The sequence below is a fragment of the Cnephaeus nilssonii genome (assembly GCF_951640355.1).
Source record: "Cnephaeus nilssonii genome assembly, chromosome: 14".
Taxonomy (NCBI): Eukaryota; Metazoa; Chordata; class Mammalia; order Chiroptera; family Vespertilionidae; genus Cnephaeus; species Cnephaeus nilssonii.
In genome coordinates this window covers 12,351,650-12,373,392 of record NC_137085.1, presented here as the reverse complement: position 1 = coordinate 12,373,392, position 21,743 = coordinate 12,351,650, and the positions used below count along the sequence as shown (strand labels likewise).

Here is a 21,743-nt window from a genome sequence, read left to right as displayed (position 1 = left end):
GGGTGGGGTGAAGGTGGTTCGGCTGGGCTGAGCTAGGGGGTTTTGGGGGGAGGCGTGAGCGGGTCCCTAAGTGTTAGGAATTTGGAGAGGGCGGTGCGGCGAATGACACTGCGAGAGCGGCATTAGGGGATCCTGGGAAAGGAGAGGGGGCGACTGGGATTTGCCCGAGGCCGGGCGGAGCCTCCGAAACGCTCGGGGTCTGCCGGGGAGCGGAGTAGGGCCGGGCGGCGGGCCGAGGAGGCGGGGCGGGAGGGCGGGCCGGGCCGAGCGGGAGGCGGAGCCGGGAGCTGGGGGCTGCTGGCGAGCGTCTCCTCGACTCCTTTGCTCCGGCGCCCTGCTTCCCTTCGCCGCCGCCGCCGCTCGTTCCTCCTCCTTCGCCGCCGCGGCCGCCGCTCGCCGCACCGCAGCCCCTCCCGCCATGGCCGCCGCCGCCGGCGCCCGGCGCAGCCCCGGCCCCAGCTCGGCGCTCCGGGGGCGGCTGAGGCTCGGCTTCCACCCGGCGCCGCCGCCGCCGCTGCTGCTGCTCCTGCTCCTGCTGCCGCCGCCGCCGCTGCTGGCCGGCGCCACCGCCGCCTCGCGGGAGCCCGACAGCCCCTGCCGGCTCAAGACGGTCACGGTGTCCACGCTGCCCGCGCTGCGGGAGAGCGACATCGGCTGGAGCGGCGCCCGCGCCGGGGCCGGGGCCGGGACCGGGACCGGGACCGGGACCGGGACTGGGACCGCGGCCGGAGCCGGAGCCGCCGCCGCTGCCGCCGCCGCGTCCTCGGGCTCCGCCAGCTCCGCGGGCGCCCCCGCCGAGGCGCGCCTCCTGCTCTTTGTGCGGAACGAGCTGCCGGGGCGCATCGCGGTGCAGGACGACCTGGACAACACCGAGCTGCCCTTCTTCACTCTGGGTAAGGCTGGCGCCGGCGCACGCGGCGTCCCCAGGAACCCCGAGCCCTAAGTGAAGTCGGACGGGTGGGGGCGCCTTGGGGATCCCCGACCCGGGCGGCCCGGAGCGGGGTTGGGAGAGGGCAGCTGAAGGGCCCGGAGGGCGTACAGGTGGTTGGAGAGGACTCTGGGGCTGGAGGTCCCGGAGAGTGCGTGGCGGGAGCCCGGGGCGCGCCAGCCTTTCTGCGGCGGGGACCTGCGCCTCAGTCTCAGCCCAGACGCTGAGCTCTGCTGGGTCCGTCCCGACACCCAGGACCCCCGGCGCTGAGGGTGCTCACGGAGCTGGGGGACCCTCGGCGCTGAGTGTGCTGGAGCTGGGGGACCCCCGGCGCTGAGGGTGCTGGAGCTGGGGGACCCCCGGCGCTGAGGGTGCTGGAGCTGGGGGACCCCCGGCGCTGAGTGAACAGGAGCTGGAGCCGGCGCACCCCTCCGCTCCCAGGCCAGGGGCGGTCCAGCGCCCACTGCTCCGGTGGGCACGGTCACCGCCGGCGGGTTGCCGCCCCTTCGCCCTCGGGTCGGAGTTGTGGTCTCTGCTCTAAGGGATAGATTTCATCCAAAATCTGAGCGGAGAAGCTCCAGTAGCATGCCCTTCCCTCGTAAACAGAGTTCCCGAGTGGGTTGGGTGACCTTGGCCGAGTCGCTTCCCTCGAGGCCTCTGCGTTGGCCGTCTGTGAGTGCGGCGGGGAGGGTTGAGTGATTTCTGAGACTGGGATTCTGCGCCCAGGGTCTCCACTTTCAGGATCGCCCCCCTCACCCTACACCCTTGGCTGTCACATTCGCCTTTCTACCCCCCTCACCGCCGACAGCCACTGGGCGAATAATAATAACTTAAAGTCAAACACATGGAAGGGGAGAGGAGAGGGTGGGGGTAGGGTGGGGGCTCCCACGGAAAAGTTAATCAGAAAGTTCTGCAGCAGCTGGCTGCCTGCTGGTTCCCAGCGCGAATCCCAGAGGAGTCGGCCTTCTGAGGAGCTGTGGGAAGCGCGGCTGATTTCCCACCCGAGTAATTGATCGCTTAATTATCTCCGAGAGCGGTTACAAAAATGCGGCTCCCCTTCGCTCTCCCGCGTTCGCCGGCCGCTTGCCCTCCCCTCCCCTCCCCTCCCCTCCCCTCCCTGGGCTGGGGGCTCGGGGCTGGGGGGCTCCATTGGTTGTGGGAGTCAGGTCAACAGCTGCGGCGCCTACAAGGCGCGGGGGCTTGCCCGCCCCGAGCCTCCCGAGCTCGGCTTCCCGGGATCCTGCCTTCTTGAAACCGGCTCAGCTCAGTCATCCGGGGGTGATGAGGCTTCGTGGTCAGCACCTGCCGAATCTTGGCTTGGACCTCTGAGGTTAACTCCTTGCTGGCCCGAGAAGCCCCAGAGAATGAACATTGGAGTAGACGCCTCTCTCCTGGGAGCCTCCCTATTTGTCAATGTGTTTTTTGTGTGACCCCTGCCCCTTCCCTGTCTCCCTGGCTGCCTCTGGAGATTTGAGCTCCTGCCAGGCCCCTCCTGCTCTGAGCTGGAGTCTGGGGTTTCTGGGCCTTGGGCTCTCGCTCCCCATCCCGCTGTAACCGGAGCATGCCGAGCTTTCTGGGAGGCCCAGAGGGAGGGCGCCTGCAGGACCCCGGGAGACTTCCCTTGTCTGTCATGTGAGACACACACACACACACACACACGCATGCACACACGCAAACACAGTTGCACCTGTGGGGCTGCTCATTCCCACTGAAGGGACTGAGGGAGGAGATGGGGTTGCTTTAGGGGAACAGCTAACTTTGGACTCAGGGCCAACTCCTCCTACTTCCCCCAGAGGGACACATTTGGTGGTCACTTCCAGTCTCCACCTTCTTTCATGGCCCTGGCAACCTCTCTACAGTGGGGCGCCCTGGAGGTCAGGAGTGCAAATCTCCCTAAATGCCTGGTCAAAGGCAGGGGAAGGGGAACTTTCTTGGATGTGGTGTTACTTGGAAGAGAGGACCCCAGAGCATTACAATTCCCCAAGGATGTGGAGGACCCAGTTCAGTCCATGAATATGAGTCGCCCCCAAATTCCTGGAGCTGTCAGTCTCTGCCACTTTAAACTTTGGTTTTCAAGAGGGAATGGGTGGGGAGCTGGAAGTCTCGACCCCCCCCCCCCCAGGACTGGGGAGTGAGCTCCAGAGTCTCTTGGCGCCTCCATTTGGAGCCTTCCGCCTTCTCTGACACAGGTGACTGAGCCTGGAGCCTGGGGACAGCCTGCCATGGAGTGGCCCCGTGCTGCTGTCCTCCTTGTCAGCTCTGAGCCCTTTCGGATGTATGTAGTGGATTGGGTTTCCTCCTCCTCCTCCTCCTCCTCCTCCTCCTCCTCCTCCTCCTCCTCCCCCTCCATCTCCTCCTCCTCCCCTCCCACTCTGTGCCCTGGACTGGCAGCTCAAGGCATTCCCTCCCCCCGGGACTTGGCTAGCGAGGTAGTCACCAGATGGCCAAGTATAGCAGGAGCTGTGTAGGGAGGCGTGGGCTTTTTATTTGTGTTGGTCTTCCACTGTTTGCGTGTAAACACGGAGTGCACAGTGAGCTCAGGGAGGGCCAGGCTGGCTGGAAATGAGGGCTGCTGCTTGGGGAGGGGGGGTGGAGGGGACTGGGAGCCATTTATGGACATATCTTTCCCAGGGTCCTGAGGCAGCCCCATCCCCTTCCAACACCTTTTAAACAGCTTTTGTTTAAAAGCTGAGGAATTGTGTCTGCTGGGTTGGGCTAATCTTTCACTACTAACTCGCCAGTTCAAGGGCTTTGGAGATGGCACAGGCCACTTCTGGGCAAGCCATCAGTGAATACCAAGGCCTGCCAATAGTGGGGTACGTGGAGCCACCACTAGGGGGTGATGGTGACTGCCAAAGCCCTCTGGCACAGCTTTGTGGGCCCAGAGTTGTTGGTAAAATGTTCCTGGCATTAAAGGGGAGTGGGTGATTGAACACATAAAGGGTAGAATTCCCATTTTACTCAAGTCCCACTGGGGGAACTCAAGGTGATTTCCCCACACTGCCTACCATCGTCTGTCACCCAAGTCACCTACATACCTGGCTCTCCCTCCCTCCACTGCGCCTCTGTGGTTCGAGTTATTGGCTGTGTTATTGTTCATGCCCAGACTTAAATGACTTTTCTCAAGGTCTCTTCCTCTTCATACGTCTACACTTCCCATCATGTTCCAGCCTGCGTTATGTAGATGTAACTTTCCCTCAGAGATGAAAGAGCCCCCAGTTTCTGTGTTGGGCCTCTGCTTTAGAATAGAATTATGAGTCAGTGGTGTTGACAACGTGAATTTTCCTAAAAGTGGTCAAGGAATAGTGAGTGTCAGAGCTGTATTCTTGCCTGTTATTGTAAATTCACATAAAATATATGGAGAGGGCACTGCTGTTATTGCCACTTTACAGGCTAGGAAGCATTCATGGAGAGGTCGAGTACCTAACCCCAGGTCCGACTGTGAATCAGTGGCAGACCAGGGCCTGGAATCTTAGTTTACCATATGCCTACCTGCCGACATAAGAGAATTCTTACTAATTTGCTTTGTCACATAAATCAGACGGGAGAGGCGTGTGCTCTGCATTTGGGGGAGGGCAGGTAATTGCTAAGTAGGCATCCTGAGCCAAATATGTATTGAGGTGCTGGTTATACATGCATGCAGGTTCTGGTGCCTGCTTCTGGAGAGAAATAGAACAGTCATCAACATGGCAACGTTTCTCTAAAGGAACTTCAGCTGCAGGAGTGAGCTGCAATCTGAGAGTTCCAATGTGAGGCATGAGTGAAATGACCTCTGGTGGCCCTGCCAGCACAAAGTTTTGTGACTCACGGGATGTCAAAGGGCACTGCATTTAATGGTGCCCATGAGTGATGGAGGTCACACCACGTTCAGTGACATCAGGCTGGAAGACATCTCTATAGAGTGGGAGAAGGCTGGGGTCACTTCCCGGACAGGAAAAGCCCCCGGCGAGGCCTTGGAGGAGACGCTGGAGAAGTTGAACGCTCCCGTAGAGCTTGGTTAGGATCTGGCATCTCAGCTCTGGCCCACAGTGACCTTGAACATGTCATTTATCCCCCCCCAGAGCTTCAGTTCTTTGTGCTGTAATAGGAGTGGGTAGATGAGCCCTAAAATAATCCTCGGGTGTAAAGATTCTGTGAACTTGAAGTGCCCTGACCTTGTCTGTCACTCTCGACGAGCTCCCCTTGCTTTTCACTGGCGCCTTTCCTTTGCCGGCAACATGGGAGTGCCTGGAAGGACTGACTGAGAAGGAAGAACTTGATCAGGAGCCACTGCCAGTGCAGGGCTTCGGAGGTAACCCTGCACATCACTCAGTCCTTCTCCGCCCCCGGGCAGCCCTGGAGTTTGCTTGTGGATTTAGCTTTCATGTCTGCAGGTAGGGAAGGGACATCCTTCTTCCTGTGTGTGATAGTGGCGCGGCCGGGCTGTTTACCACGAGCCTTGATTCAGCAAAAGAGGGAAGAAGCGATAAGATTGAGTACCCAACTGTTCACTGTCAAAATTTCTTACTAATTTGTTTTGTCACATAAATCAGACCGGGGAGGCGTGTGCTTGCACTTGGGGGAGGGCTGGTGAAGAGGGAAGAGCCGTCCAGTCAAGTGTCTTTAAATGCGCCTCCATGAGTAGACAGGACAGCGTCCTGAAGATCTGTGCCCACCGGGAGGTGAGTGGCCTGCGTGGGAGAGAAAGATATTGTTTGAAATGCCAACTTGGTCAGGTCTGCAAAGATTCCTTAAAACACAGGCAAAGATGGATGCCCGAAGAGAAAAGCCTCTGCAAAGAGGGAGGGACCGGGAAGCAGGTCACAGGGGTTGTTAGAAGCGCGGAGGTTCGCCTAAGAAGAACAGTCCACAAAAGGCTGGCGGAGCTTCCTTCAAATGCCAGCAGGGAATGAGGCATGTGCTTATTTTCCCTGCCTGGCTCTAAGGAATGAATCTTCAAAAGGTGCAGATAGGAAGGGGATAGACAGAGTTCAACCCCCCAGAAGGATGTGTCCCTGGGAGCTGTCCAGCAGCCCAGCCTTCTGACGCTGGCCAGGGAGGAACCATGTGGGGGAAGCCTTCAAGCAGAGACTAGCTGCTTTGGGCAGGCATTTGGAGAAAGGACCTCAGCCCTGGGAGACAGTCGGGCTATCTGCCCTTTTTGGTTTCTGCAGGTTGATGCCGGTCGTTAAAGGGAGGGAGAACAGATACAGACAGTAGTAAGCTGGGGTTTCTGAAGAGATTTCTGACCACAGAATATTTGTTAAAATCAGTGCCACTGTTTTTACTGTGTGTGTTTGTGTGTGTGTGTGTGTGAGAGAGAGAGAGAGAGAGAGAGAGAGAGAGAGAGAGAGAGAGAGAGAGAGAGAGAAGATTTTGGGGTAGATAAGAGGGATAATTTAATGTTTTCAAACAAAGGGTTTCTATCTCTCTCTCTCTCCCTCTCCCTTCCACTCTGAAATCAGTAAAATACATTAAAAATCAACAAACACACACACAATCAAATAAATAAGTAGAGTTTGGGAAGCACGGAAAGGTCTAGGTCCTTCTCTGTTCTGATGCCCCAGGCCTCTGGGTCACTGTAAAAAGAGTCCTGGGAGTGCATGGTGTTCAGTGGTCTCTGATCTGCGTCTTTTTCCCCTTTTCACTCACTTCCCTCACTCCATCCCCAGCTCCAATGTGATGACCATTGAAGACTCAGGGCAGAGAGAGCGGGGTGCTGTCTGCCCTCAGAAAGTTCTCTGTTCCTGAGAGGGTAATGGGTGGGAGAGAAGAGGATTTGCTTTACTGTGTTAGAGGGGCTCATGCTTGGTCAAGGCCAACCAGGTTTGCTGTTGCTGGGGGTCATTTTCACCAGCCGAGACGGCACAGCAGACTTTGGTGTGACCCGGAGCCGGACAGTGCTCCTGAACTGGGCCCCCAGGCCATAAGGTCATGCTTTAATTGTCATTTATGGCAGGTCCGGCAGGAGGTCTTGACTAGACCTCTGGCTGGCAAAGGCTCCTGTCCTCACCCCCTTGCTTTGCTGTAAACTAGTCCTTGGCTGACCACACGTGGTGGAGGGAGAGAAGGATGTGCAATGGCTTCTTTGGGTGAAGTCATGCAAACTATTACCACAACCATGGACACTGGGGGACTCACAGTATCACAGATTCCTAGAGCTCATTGAACCCACTGGGCATGTTATATGGCAACATTGTGGCCAGACAAGGGAAGAAAGCTACTTCAGGTTCAGCAGTTCAGAGTTCAACCCAGTGGCCTTGAATCCCATCCATGCTTCTTTCCATCACAACACTGGACCTCCAACAGGTGGCTCTGCGTTTAAAAACATCTCTGTCTGTAACTAGGTCATAAAATGCACCACCTTCTCCTGATCCCCCTGCGAAAGCCAAAAATAAAAAATAAAAAACACACCAAATCTAAGGAGACATTTCCCAAGGGAAATTGACTTTGTTCTCCTGCCCAGGTATCCAGCTGGTTGGCGCCAATCCCTTCGGAGAACCTGAGCTGGTGGATTTTGCTCTGGGGGGAGGAGGAAGCCTCATTGCCTTTCTTTCACAGCTGCCTTGGGTGGTGAGCAGAGAAAGCCTGCTGTTTTCCAGGGAAGGAAGGGAAGAGTCGGATTTGACTTTGAGGCAGAGCAGCATCACGGGGATGCTTCCTTTACAGAGCAGATACTTTCCCAAGTTCTCACACTGACCAGCTAGTGGCAACCGAAGATTAGCTATCGCAGGCGAGCTGGGTTTTCCCTCCTTCAGCAGAGCAGGCAGCCCTCTGGCCCAGAGGGAGGCAGGCAGCAGTGCTTGTGAGGACTGGCTGCGTTCTCCATCGCTGACACTCTGTTCACTGGCTGTGCTGTTGTCTGCAGGAGTTCTTTGGCACAACAGCCCCCACTGAGGTTTCCCTTTGGATTGGGAGGGGAGTGTGGTGACTTACAGGAATATGTGTAGCTTCCTTTCTGGCACACGAGAACACGCAGGCAGCACAGTCTGTGAATCAGACATGGACAAGGATGGTGTATCTTATAAACGGCTAGGGTTTTAACCACAAAGAGGAAACACTTCTCTGTCCCCAATGTCACGGCCCTTGGCGCGTCCGACCTCAACACTTCTCTCCACTAAGATTTCCACAGTCATCTCACTGGTCTCGCCTCTTGTCTGATCCTCCCTAATTCCTGTCTGTACGTGCAGACAGAGTGATTTCATTTAAAGTCCAAATATGATCATGTCTATCCTCTCCTAATGCACCTCACTGGTTCCCCATAGTTCTTAGTATGAAGTCCAGGCTCCTCACTATGGTACAAGGTCCATAATCATATCTGCTCAGACTGTCCTACCCTGAGAATCCTTCCTTCTGTTCCTAAAACTCTGCCCCACCAACCCGGGAATATTCCTTCTTACCTTTCAAGAGTGAACTCAAATGTCGATTTATCTTTGAAGTCTTTCCTGACCTCTTCACACTGAAGTTGAACATTGTGGGCCTTGGCATCCACTGTCAATATAAAGACTGAGATACAATGCTGGTCTCTTAAGAACAATTGAGCCCCTACAATGTGCTAGACACTGTTCAAGTGCTTAGGACTGTGTGTGTGTGTGACGGTATGTGTGTGGTGAGGAGAGGACATTAATAGTAATCATCTATACTAATAAAAGGGTAATATGCTAATTAGACTGGGAGACCTTCCGGATGTCCTTCCAGACAAAGCCATGGCTGAGGCAGAGGTGGTTAGGGGAGAGCAGGCTGGCAGGGGGGGGGGCAATTGGGGGCAAGCAGGCTGGCAGGGGGGCAGTTGGAAGCGATCAGGCTGGTGGGGGGCAGTTGGGGGCGAGCAGGCTGGCAGGGGGTGCAGTTGGGGTGATCAGGCCAGCAGGGCGGGGCAATTGGGGGCAATCAGGCTGGCAGAGGGGGAATTAAGGGGGGGCAGTTGGGGGTTATCAGGCTGGCAGGCAGAGTGGTTAGGGGTGATCAGGCAGGCAGGTAGGTGAGCAGTTAGGAGCCAGTGGTCCCAGATTGTGAGAGGGATGTCTCAGATAGGAGAGGGTGCAGGATGGGCCGTGGGACACTCCCCTCCATGCATGAATTTTGTGCACCAGGCCACTAGTCCTATATAATAAAAGCCTAATATGCAATTGTCCCCTCGACCTGGAGTTTGACCAGGGGGCGGGGCTGGTCAAACGGGAAGTTTTGTGACGAGACATCAGTTTTAATGTTAAGTAGGTAGACTGAGAGAAGCTTGTGGAGAATGTAGGGTTGGCACAGAGACTGGGAGGCGATGGAGGAGTTTGCCAGGTAGGATCTAGGAGAGGAGCCTTCCGGATGGAGGAGGGCTTCAGCACACCTGACTCCGCAGCACAGGTGGAGTGCCCAAGGGCCAGTGAGGCCCGTGCTGCCGCTGGAGTGAGCACGGGTGGGCAGGACAGGATGGAGGACGGGAGAGGACCAGGGAGTCACCTGGGGTCATCCAGATTGCTGTCCCGATCTGGGCTTTTCCTCCGAGTGAAATGGAGAAGCCCTGCAGGGTTATGAGCAAAAGAGTTTCCAAAGAATTACTCGGGCTGCTCTGTCGAGAGGCAGAGGTGGGAGCAGCAAGGCCTGGCAGTCTGTTCAGGTGAGATGGTGGTGGCTTGGAGCAGGAGTGTTTCTCTGTCTGTCTTGCCTATGGATCCATATGCAGAGAACATGCTTCATTCACCTCTGGGGCTGTGATGACTCACCGTGCGCTTGGCACATCCTAGGTGCTCAGAGCATCTTCCATGACTAGAACCCTGCGTTTGCCAAGTATTATCCCAGAACCCACACTGAGTAAAACCAGAGGCGTGGGCATCCCAGCCATCTGTGAAGTCTGAGCTGGAAATACCTCCTCTTCCAGAAAGCTCTCCCTTTTCAGGGATCCCGTAGCCATTTCTTGCACCTTTTCCCACCTCATTATTCTGGGATGCTTATCAGCTGAGTGATGGGAGCCCTTTGATTAGAGGAAAGACCTTATCTTGAAAATCATGGCAGGCAGATAAGGAATTAGAACCTGTGCCTGGTGGCAAACAGAGGCATTGGATATGTCGAAGGAGTTGATACCATGGTTGTGGGATCATCAGATGTCACAGGTGGTAAGAATTAGGACATTCTCTGAAGGAATCCCTTCTATAAAAGCCGGGGAATCGAGGTCACCATAGCAAGTCAGCGGTGGAGCAGGGCACCAGATTCTGATGTGCTTGAGTCCCACTCCCGTGTGTCTTCCTCCCGCCTTAGGGAAGGGTGTCCATATTCTCCAGGGAAGGAAGAAGGAAGGGAGCCAAAATTCCCACATGGTGGCATTCTGGCATGGCGTAGGCCAGTGGTCGGCAAACTCATTAGTCAACAGAGCCAAATATCAACAGTACAACGATTGAAATTTCTTTTGAGAGCCAAATTTTTTAAACTTAAACTTGTTCTAATGCCACTTCTTCAAAATAGACTCGTCCAGGCCATGGTATTTTGTGGAAGAGCCACACTCAAGGGGCCCAAGAGCCGCATGTGGCTCGCGAGCCGCAGTTTGCCGACCACTGGTGTAGGCTGTGGAAACCGCAACTATGTATTGCATACTTACCATGCCCCAGGTGCTGTGCTGGTACCTCTGTTATCTCACTCCATCCTTCCCCCATGCTAAAAGGCAGGGTACATTTGCCCCATGTTATAGGCGAGCATGGTGGCTCAGAGGAGTAAAGGGACATGCCCACGATCACACAGCTGGTGTACAGGCGAGCTGGGCCCAAGCTCATTCCTGCCTCATTCCGAACCCGGTACTCTCTCCGCCTCCCCTGCTGCACAGAACCAGGAGTGTTCTTGGATTCTCATCTCTTTGACAGCCTCTTTTCCTCTCTTTCTCTTCCTCTGCTCATTACCAGGAAGTTGGAGATGTCTCTTCTGTAGGGACCTCAGGTGCGACAGCCTCACAGGCCCAAGGGACTGCACACCTTGTGTCTGTGCTGCCAGGAGCTGACTCAGCATCCCCAGGCCCTGCCGCTCCGCTCATTTGCCAAGAGAGCACCAGGCCTCGTCTCATTTTATTCTAGGTGCCACTCATTGTCCCTGGGCTACTTGACGCTGGCATTCCGAGTTTCTGTGCCTTTTTGATTCTCTTTCTCCTTTCCTTCCTCACACCCTCTCTCTCCCTTCAGAATTCCCTCTCTCCCCAATGCTTTGTGGAGGTCCCACCTTGGCTAGGCATAGTGTCATACTAGGAGACTTGTGATCCAGTCTTTATAGTCCTTCTAGAAATTGTCAAGGCATCGGGTTGCTGGAGATCAGGCCCTTATTTGTATGTTTCTGTCACTCCTCTGCTCCACCTCAAGGTGAGTTTTGTCCACCCGAGTGCTTCTTAGCAGCATTATGCAGATTTTACTTCCCGTTTTGAAAATGGGATTTATATTACATTATCTATGCATATGGGATATGTATAATAATATGTAATATTTATGTCTACATTATAATGCTGTAAAAGTCTAAATAAATAGTGTGTACTTCTATAGTATCAGAACTCGCCCTAGCTGGTTTGGCTCAGTGGGTGGAGCATCAGCCTGCAGACTGAAGGGTCCTGGGTTCAATTCCAGTCAAGGACACATGCCCCAGGTGCTTGCGGGTTTGATCCCCGGTAGGGGGCGTACAGGAGGCAACCAATAAATGATTCTCTCTCATCATTGATGTTTCTATCTCTCCCTCTCCCTTCCTCTCTGAAGTCAATAAAAATATATAAAAATAAAATATATGATCAGATCTGGGTAAAATAATGCATTTGAGATCTAGCTCAGCTCCTTCATTCACCCAGCTAAGAGAAGGACATTATGAAGGTCGCACAGGTAATACATAGCAACCATCTCTGGGCAGTGTGCTGGGGTGGATCACGTGCAGCTCGGACAATCAGAAATCCTGGGTTCGAATCCTGACGCACAGCTTGCTAACTGCAGACTTCCGTATGCCACCGCTCTGAGCCTCTGTTCGCCCGACAGTGAAGTGAAAGTGACATAATCACTGCTCCGGGTCTCAGTGGTCACTGTTTTTGGAGCCCCCTCCATAAAGGGAACTTTAGGCAGGCCCAGCACTGTGCTCCTTCTTAGTTGCACTCGGCCATATGATCGTCACGGAGGTAGTTGTGTGCCGAGCACCTAGCCCAGCATCTGGCGCACAGTGTGTGCTCTGTGCCTCATAGCCACCTGGAGTCCTTGTTTTGAAAGGAGATGGAGGTATGAATAAATAGTGGATGCAGGCTGCAGACGTCCTTTCCCTTCCCCCGGCTTTCCCTTGCAGCAGGCTTGGCTTAGGCACCCCCTATCCCCCCACCTCCCCCCAGCAAGGCAAAACTGGTTGCAATTGACCATTGATGTCTGCTGTTCCCGGGGAGCTGGGGAAGCCAGGAACCCCGGGGTCATCCGAGGACAGCTTGGACAGAGAAGCTCTCAGAGGCTGAGCCCGAGGCAGGTGGGTGTTGGGGAGGCGGGCGGGGTAGAGTCCTCTCCCTGGCGGTGGCAGCAGGCTGAAAAAGCCTTGCTCTCAGCCGCCCAGGGAAGTCACGAGTGGCGTTGCAAGCAGCCGAAAAGGGAAGGAACATTTCCATTAGCAGAATCAGCAGTAAAGAGATTTCCAGTCACAGTAATAGCTGCATTTGGGGGAATCATTTCAGTGGAGACTGTGGGCAGAGGAGGGGAGGGGCGGGGCGGCAGGGAAAGGCACCCGGAGACTTCTGGTCTGCTTGCACGGAGCTGGAGACCGCAGCCAGCAGCCAGTGGGAGCCAGGTGCCCGACGCACAGCGCCTGTTCTGGGGCCGCTGGTCTTTGGACAAACGTGCTGGACCTCCCCCTTCCCTCCAAATGGATGGAGCCCCATTCTCAGGGGTCCTGGTGGGAGCCGCCCACTCATCCCATGCTGCCCTTGCTCGGATTCCCTGGGTTACTGTCAGAGCCAGTAGCAATGTCCTAGGCTCCTGGATTGTAGGTGGGAAAGCTCCCAGATTTTGTAGCCCAGCTGCTCCTCAGAATCGCCTTCACCCAGGTTCTCCCAGACCTGCCGAGGCACCAGGGAGGGACCTGGGAACCTGTGCTTGAGCACCTGTACCACCTCCTTGGAGGACCCTGTGCACCTCTTCAGCCTCGCCTCCTGACGTTCCCCTTCGCACTTGACCCTGTAGCCTCACTGACCACCTGCAGTTTCTGAGGGTGCCAGGCATAATCCCCCCATCTGACCCCGCACAGCAATGCTATTCTCTCAGGTTGGAATACTTTCCCCCTCCCCAATACCCCGGCCATCTCCTAGCCTTAGCTTACTATTACCTCCTCCGTGGAACGTTCTCTTTTTCCTCCCAGGCTTAGATAGCAGTGGTGGTGTTTCCCCCCCCCCCCCCTGAATGTTCATATTACATCTGGTAGGGTTGACATATTTCATTAATAAAAAATAAATTTAAAAAATACAGGATGCCCAGCTAAACTTGAATTTCAGCCAGTGAAAACTTGCTTAGTATGACTATGTCACGTACAGTATTTGCAACATAGTTTTACTAGAAGTGACTCTTTGATGATCAGAAATTCAAATTTAACAAGGCACCCTGTGTCTTATATGGCAGCCCACAGGGACTCCAGTTTCTTTCTCCCCGTCAAGGATCACACTACTGACATGTGATTTGTCCCCCTAAACCTGTGCTCCCCACATCTCCCCATCTCCGGAAAGCACACCACCATTCGCCCCTAGACTCAAGGGAAGGGAGGCCTCACTGACTTACCTCATTCTTCCAGTCAGCCAGCCCTGTTGGTTTTGCTTCTAAAATGACTCAAAATCATTTGCTTCTCCTAATTTCTGACTGCCATCTCCTTTGTCCAAGCCATCGTCCTTTTTCACCTGGGCTGTGAGATCCATCTTCTCGCTGGTCTCCCTGCTGCCTTCCTGCCTCATCCTTTCTTGATATCATTAGAGACATAGCACATGGGCCAGATCCAGCCTCTGCCGCCTTTGTACGGCCTGTAAGCTGCTTTGCCTGTTTAAGTAGTTGAAAAACAAATGAAAGGAAGACGAATGTCTCATGATTTATGGAAATGATGTGAAGTTCGAATATCAGTGTCCATAAATAAGGATTTATTAGAGTCCATGCCCACTCATACATTCATGTATGTATTTTCTGTGTTTGCCTTCATGCTGTAGCAGCTGAGTTGAGTAGTAGGAACATTGGCGATCTGGTTCGAAAAGCTTAAAATATTTACTAACTGTCCCCTTACAGAAAATCTTTGCCAACCCTGCTGTGTACAGCAGCCAGAGCGATTTTTGCTAAAAAGCAAATCAGATCTCTTTGCGTTCTTGTTTAAAACCTTTAATTATTTGTCATTGCTTTTAAGAATTAAATCCTAATTCATTTTAAGAGTCTAGAAAATCCTAAAAAATGCCCCTTCTTCTTTGAGTTCATCTTCCAGTTTCTTCCTTGCTCACAAAACGCGAATATCACCTTTTCCCAGAAGTCTTCCCTAACCACACTAGCACCCTGGCACATCTTCCCCCATAGCTTTCTTACTCTATTTACTTTTTATTTTTAAATTAAAAAAAATATTTCCGAGAGAGGAAGGGGGAGAGAGAGAAATACCAATGAGAGAGAAACATCGATTGGCTGCCTCCTGCACATCCTGCACCAGGGATTGAGCCTGCAACCCGGGCATGTGCCCTGACTGGGAATCAAACCAGCGACCCCCTGGTGTATGGGACGATGCTCAACCGACTGAGCCACACTGGCTGAGCTATTCCATTTATTTTTAAAACCTTTTGTCTGACAGCTCCCTGAAGGTAGGGGATATGTCTTGTTTATCTTTCTGCTTTCCAGATTATATACTGCAGGACACAGCACAGAGTAGGTGCTGATGGATGTCTCTTGGCCAAGTGACTGAAACATGGGCAGTTTGGCGAACACCACGTTAGAGGGTTCCACCTCATCGGGTTGGCCCCTGCCTTTTAGGAGATTGTGATGAGGATTCCAAGAGCTGAAGTTTGTAGACCACGTGGAGCAGTGCCCAACACTCAGCGAATGCTGTCTAGGTGGTGGCTAAATAAACAAAACTAAATAGGCCTGTACCCTAATCCTTAGGACCTGCCCCTCCCCGCTTTCTCTGCCTTGGAGGGAGTTTAGGGCAATTCAGAGGCAGCCCTGTGAGTGAAGACCTCATGGATGCCAGCGGGCAGGTAATCTGGTGGCCAGGACTGGGAGCGGGGAGTCCTTGGCTTGGGCCCCAGTTCTGCTGGGAGTGGTCAGGTCCCTACAGCTTTCTGGGCTTCCCGGTGTTTCTTTGTGATGCGATGAAACCCAGCCATCTGTGAGGTTCTTCTGCGCCCCCTTGGTCCCCGAGGGCAGGAAGGAGAGAAAACCGCTTCTCAGGGACCTTCTGAGGTTGGATGCTGCAGCAGAAGGCTAAAGACTACACCCTCCCTCCCTCCCTCTCTCTCTGCATCCTTCCTGGGGCCTCTGAGGATCAAGTCCTCAGCTCTGAACCCTGGTGCGATTCGCATTTCCAAGCCCCCGTCTCACACTAATTTGTTAGACAACTTTCTTCAGTTAATTACTTTCCCTCCATCCTCCCCATGGGAGGGAGACTGAGAAGCTGACCACCCAAAGTACCCAATTACCTGTCTGCCAATAGCAGGACTCCTGCCGTCTCCCCTCCCTTTATTCCTCTCTCCACTTTGTTTCCCAGCCTCTCTGCCACCTCTCCAAACTCCAGAGGCCTCTAGGGAAATGGCCCCCTTCACCTGGTCCCCTGCTTCCAGCCTGCGAACAGAAGGCCACCTTCCCCCCCCCCCCCCCCCCCCCGCCCCAGAGAGACAGCAGGTGGGGAGGCAAGCAGGTGGCTGAGAAAGGACAGCTGCACACCTTCGAAAACCGAGCCGCTTTTGCAAGTCTGCTGACTACTAAGCTGTGCTGGACTGGGAAGCAAATGCCTGGGGTTCCAGTCCTGTTCCTGCCGTTCACTTGCTGTGTGACATGGAATGAGTGTCAGTTCCTCCTGGGCCTACGTGAGGGTGGTCAGAGCCAGTACTCCCCCAGGACACCGGGCAAGGCTGGGCTGCATAGAATCTTTCATGAGAGAGGAGAGACCTTCCGGTCTTGTCTGCTCTCACAATCCCAGTGCCCAGAGCTGTGCCCATCACATAGTAGGTACTCAGTCAATATTTGCTGAGCGAAGGAATGCATAGATGGGGAAATATGTGAGATTAGACATTGCCCGGCAATGACCTCCTTGCAGCTTCAGATTCCTTCTGAAGGCAGCGCCCTCATCAGTCACTATGATCAACTGGGATTTGCCTGGGAGATGAATTCTGTGCTCGCTCCCCAGCCTGAACCACCTCCCCGAAAACCCCCAGTTCTCCTCAAACTCCCCTTGCCTGGAGCTAAGCCCCTCAGTCATTTGCAGGGCTCCTTCCATCCCGAACCCTGTGCTGTGTCCCTGGGGGCACCGGAATGCAAGGAGGCAGCAGTCTGCTGGGATGATCACCTTTGCCGTTTCCAATTTAGCGAACTCCTTTTCATGGGTACTTCCAGTGTCTGCATATTATGGATGAAGACACGGCCATTCGGGGACATCGAGTCAATTGCACAAGGTCACATGGGATTAGCGGTGCTTGTTTTCCAAAGGAAGCTTTTTATCACAGTCATGAATGGAACACCAGAGTACGTGGCTATAAATGGAAGATAGCCTGTAAAAGGAATGCAACTATTGACGTTATATATGCATATATTTTCACGTGCCTCCTAAATTTATCTCTCACCTTGGGAAACATTGACCTAGCCCAACCACTCACACAAAGACACTAATTTTGTATAAAATTTAAATTTTGCCCTCTTAGCTGTCAGACTTCCCTGTAATATATACATTAAAAATGTCTTTCCCGCCTCATAACTACTGCCCGTCTTTTAAGACCCAAGTAGAATATACCTTCGTAGCTTTCACCATGCCTTTCCTTGCTCCCCCAGGAACAGTTATCCCCCACGCACTTCGAATGTTCACTGCAACTTGTGTTTTCATGGAAATATTGTGATTGTTTAATTGCCTGCTCCTCTTGCTAGTCTGTAAGCTTCCTAAGTCAAACATCGTGCCTCTTTAATATGCTTAATTCCAGCAGCTAGTGCGTGCATGCTTATTGAAGTCTTAACCTTCATTTAAAATTTTCACAAAACGATTAAAAAAATACAAGCCGGTTGTAATGAATTCAAACCATTCTGGAGTTTTATAAAGGGGAGACGGGAAAGTCTCAGCCCTCCCCAGCCTCATTCCCTAGGAGTGAGCGTGAGGAGGAGTGCGCTGGCCTCCTTGTGGAATGTGGAATGTGTGTGCCCAAACAGCCACCTTTGGTGACGCAACAGATAGTGATTTGTCCAAGGTCACTCTGCAGGTTTTCTGCAGGTAGCTCAGGAATATTAATGAAAATATATTTTCAGGAGGGCACTGGTTTTTCTTTTTTTAAATATATTTTATTGATTTCAGAAAGGAATAGAGAGATAGAAACAGCAATAATGAGAGAATAATCAATCGGCTGCCACCTGCACGCCCCATACTGGGGATCAAGTCGGAAACCTGGGCATGTGCCCTGACTGGGAATTGAACCCAGACCTCCTGGTTCATAGGCTCAACTGCTGAGCCACCCCGGCCGGGGAAGGCACTGGTTTTTCAGTCTGGGTTCCATTGAAGATCAGGGAGTATGCGTTGCCCTGGGATTCAGCTGAAGAGATGCTCCACTTTTATCTGTTTGTAACACTGGAGCTCCAGTTTCACTGGGGCAAAATATTCCACGCCTTTAAAAACATGTCCTACAAGCAAGGTACGATGTCTAGACTGCAGCAGCATCCTCCATGCCCCATGCACAATATATTGGAAAGAAGATGGGTAATGTTCCTGGCACAGTATTTTATGGAGGCACCATGATTGCGGAAGGCTCTCTGACCACCTCATGGTTAGTAGTAAGCCAGCTTTACTGAACCACTCCACATGGTCAGGCCTGGAATCTACCTCAGGTTTTCTCCAGGGTTCAGGCAGGAAGTCCTTTGTTTACTGACCCTTTACATACATATACACATACACACATACATATACATACACACATACATATACATCTACTCATATATACCTGGTACATATACATATATACATACACATACATCTATGCTTATACATATACATGCACATATACACACACTGACACATGGTATGGATACTTACATAAATGTGTGCATATATATACATATAATATACACTGAGTGGCCAGATTATTATAATCTGGCCACTCAGTGTATATCCTATATAATAAAAGGCTAATATGCAAATTGTCCCCTCGACCAGGAGTTGGACCAGCAGGCAGGCCGGCCAACTGCCCATGTCCCCTCCCCCTGGCCAGGCTGGCCGGACCCCATCCATGCGCGAATTCATGCACTGGGCCTCCTAATATATATACAGTATATATACACTGAGTGGCCAGATTATTATATGTTCAGAGATCATAATAATCTGGCCACTCAGTGTATGTAAGAATAGATACATTACATACATGCACATCCTATCTAATAATAGAGTAACATGTAAATTACCATCACTCCGCTATGCCCATGATTGGGTGGCGGGAGGCTGGGGGGCGGGACTCGGGGTGGCCTATCCGGCCATTGAGAGGCACGGATCTGCTGCCACTGAGGGGGGCTACCCTGCTGTTGAGAGGCGCAGGGGGCAGGACTCCCGCCCCCTGTGCTTCTCAACGGCCAGATCCTCGGCCGCTGAGGGGGCCTGCCGCGGACACCCAGCTGCGCCTCTCAAAGGCAGGGTAGCCAGGTGTCCTCAGCAGCCCCCCTCAGTGGCTGTTGAGAGGCGCAGGGGGCGGGAGTCCCGCCCCCTGCGCCTCTCAACAGCAGGGTAGCCCCCCTCAGCAGCCGCGGACCATCAAAAGTGGGGGAGCTGGGTGCCTGTCTGCTCTGGCACCAGGCCTTTCAGAAGCCTCCGCCGAGCCAGAGGCTTCTGAAAGGCCTGGTGCACCAGCGGACAGGCACCCAGCTTCACCGCAAAAAGCGAAAGCGTGTAGGGGACCCTACACGTGCATGATTCAATCATGCACTGGGCCTCTAGTATACTTATATGCAGATACATATGAGAGAGAGAATATGAAAATTTTTCTGTCAGGCGAACTAAAAGAAGAAACTGAACCCAGCAAGGGCAGGGCCAGAAGGGAACAATTATCCCAGAGTCCGAGGCAGGTGTCTCTTTCTTCCTGTCAAGGTTGACGCAGCAGTTCTCCTCTTCTTCCTTAAACTGTTTTCGCACTCAGTGGGGAGCCAGACTATTCCGGAGAGGGTTACCTGGGTGTAGATTGAGTTGCTTACCTTAGAAACCCTCCTTTATAAGGCCAGGTGGGTTGGCAGTTGGTCAGTTAATAGAAAAGTCTATTAAAGCAGGAAATCATAAAATTTTGTAATGCACCTCAAACATTATATTGTAGCTTAACACACATAACTGTGTATACATTTGCCAATTATTTGATGTAGTCCAGGGCCTCTCCTCTTGTTCTGGGTCAGCTGATTAGAGTTCCATGACATCGTTCTTGTATAAACCATTCTCATAATGTACCAAATATGATCTCCAATGTTTCATTAAAGGGGACTGAGAACCTAAAGATGCTTGCCAAGTAATTCTTCTAGAGTTTTATGACTCCTTTCTACAATTTTATAGTTGTCGCACCTGACCTAACTCAATAGTAATATGAAGGGACTTTATTTTTACAGTAAAATCACATTAGTCCTCATAGGAACTGCTTTCTTTTGATGCTAATAAAATTTTTAATTTGCACAATATTTCATTACATTTTATAATGATAAGAAACACACAGCATAAACAGGTTTGGGAAACAAAGTAACTCTCTGTAAAAACACAACTCAAGTGACAGCCCTGTCCTAAGAGTGCTGGAGAGGAAGTCGCTTGCTAGTGAGCCCTCGGTGCCTGTGAGCCCCAGGATAAAGCAGGTGGTCAGCGCAGAGAAAACCAGCTAAAAGCTTTTGAAATAAATACATGGTTCAGATCGACAGAGGCATAAAGTCACAGGGATTTTAGTGGTTGAGCCTTTAGATAACATGTTGCCTAAAACTCTGATTTACAGAAGAGAAAAAGGGAATTCATTTGCACCCTTGATGGGAGTATAAGTTGTTGCAGCCACTGTGAAGACAGTATGGAGCTTCCCCCCAAGAATTAAAACAGAACTACCAAATGATCCAGCAAGTCCACTCCGGAGTCTGTATCCAAATGAAATGAAAACAGGATCTTGAAGAGGTATATGCGTCTCCCCCTGCCATGTTCGCTGAAGCATTCTTTACCATGGTCAAGATGTGGAAATAGCTCTGAGTCAGTCAATGGATGAATGGAGAAGATGTGCTGTAAGCCTACAATGGAATGTTATTCAGCCAGGAGAGAAAAGGAAGTTCTGCCGCTTGCGACAGTGCGCATGGACCTCGAGGGCATCATGCTAAGTGAAATAAATCAGGCGGAGAAAAATGGATGCTGTTTGATATCACTTAAGTGTATATAATCTGAAAAAGCCGAACTCACAGAAACAGAGACTGGAATGTCAGTGCCTGGGGGATGGGGGAAATGGGGAGATGTTGGTAAGAGAGTACAAACTTCCAGTTATACAGTGAGTAAGTCCTAGGGATCTAAGTGTGCAGCATGGTGACTGTGGTGAGCAATACTGTGTTACATGCTTGGAAGTAGCTAAGCTACATTTAAAAGTCTGCACCACGAAAACGAATGGTAATTATGTACCATGATGGAGGAGTTAGCAAATGCTATGGTGGTGCTCATTTTGCAACATGTAAGTGTATCAAATCAACCCACAGCACACTACATTTACTCAATGAAAAATCAAGAGAAAGAAACTGAATTGCAGAGTCAGGAACTCAAGTCATTGGGTTCTCAGAGTTCCTGGCCCCTCTTGGGACTCCACAGTGATGGCCACTGAGGCTCTCTTTTGCGGGGAACCTTTTAAAGGAGACACCCAACACTCTTCCTGTTTTGCAGATGAGAAAACTGTGGCTCAAATAATGAAGGCATCGAGTACAGGATGCTGAGCAGAGTAGAGCTGCTGTTTAATTCTCAGATCACCTTGACTTCCTGAACGCCGTTCCAAGTATTTTTTTTTTACTCTGGGGAAGCTTTGCAATATTTTTTTAAAAATAACTAAACCTTATCAACAATTGGGTTTTCATCTGTGACCACACTTGATCTTTTGCATCACCTTATGAGGGTGGGAATGAGAGCAGGATTTCCCGGTTAATTCCTCTTTGCTGTCACCGCATACCCCCTTCCCATGCACACGTGGCTTTTAGGGGCTCTCTGGAACCGTCCATGTGCCAGTTCTCTAGGCCATCCGAGCTGAGACCGGACAGGACCCTCAGGCCCATCCACACGAGCCCTCTCATTGCACAGAGGGAGACCAAGGCCCAGAAAAGGCGAACACCTGCCGGAAGTCCAGGGGCTGAGATCGCTACGGAGGCAGAGTTCAGGGCACCCAGCCCGTGTTATTTACCCCCACCCAGTTGCCTGTGTAGCCCTGGGTCTCCCAGAGCGCTCACTAGCTGGGGAGGACGAGCAGTTAAGGAGAGGGCCGGGGTGTGAGCTGGCTGCCAGGAGTGCCGTGCTTTACGAGGCGCAGAGGATAATTCAGAATCCATTTTGGGGATGTCTTGTCCCATAAAATCTCTGGCAAGAATGGCTGGGAGTTTGTTTTGACGTCTCCAGCAGATTTTTAAAAATACCTCTTCTTTCCATCTTCTTTTCCTCTTATTTTATGCTTCCTTTTTTCCTACCTAAT

At 52.2% G+C, this 21,743-nt stretch overlaps 1 protein-coding gene across 4 annotated transcripts in view; it reads left to right on the top strand.

Moving 5' to 3' along the window:
• Nucleotides 1–352: 352 nt before the first annotated feature.
• The window catches only part of ASTN2 (astrotactin 2), a 749,503-nt gene continuing 728,112 nt past the window's right edge, over nt 353–21,743 (top strand). For all 4 annotated transcript variants that reach the window (XM_079789927.1, XM_079789926.1, XM_079789925.1 and 1 more), the window contains exon 1: nt 353–893. In XM_079789927.1, the coding sequence (XP_079646053.1) occupies nt 419–893 (475 nt within the window). In that variant the 5' untranslated portion in view covers nt 353–418. The remainder of the gene's footprint in view (nt 894–21,743) is intronic.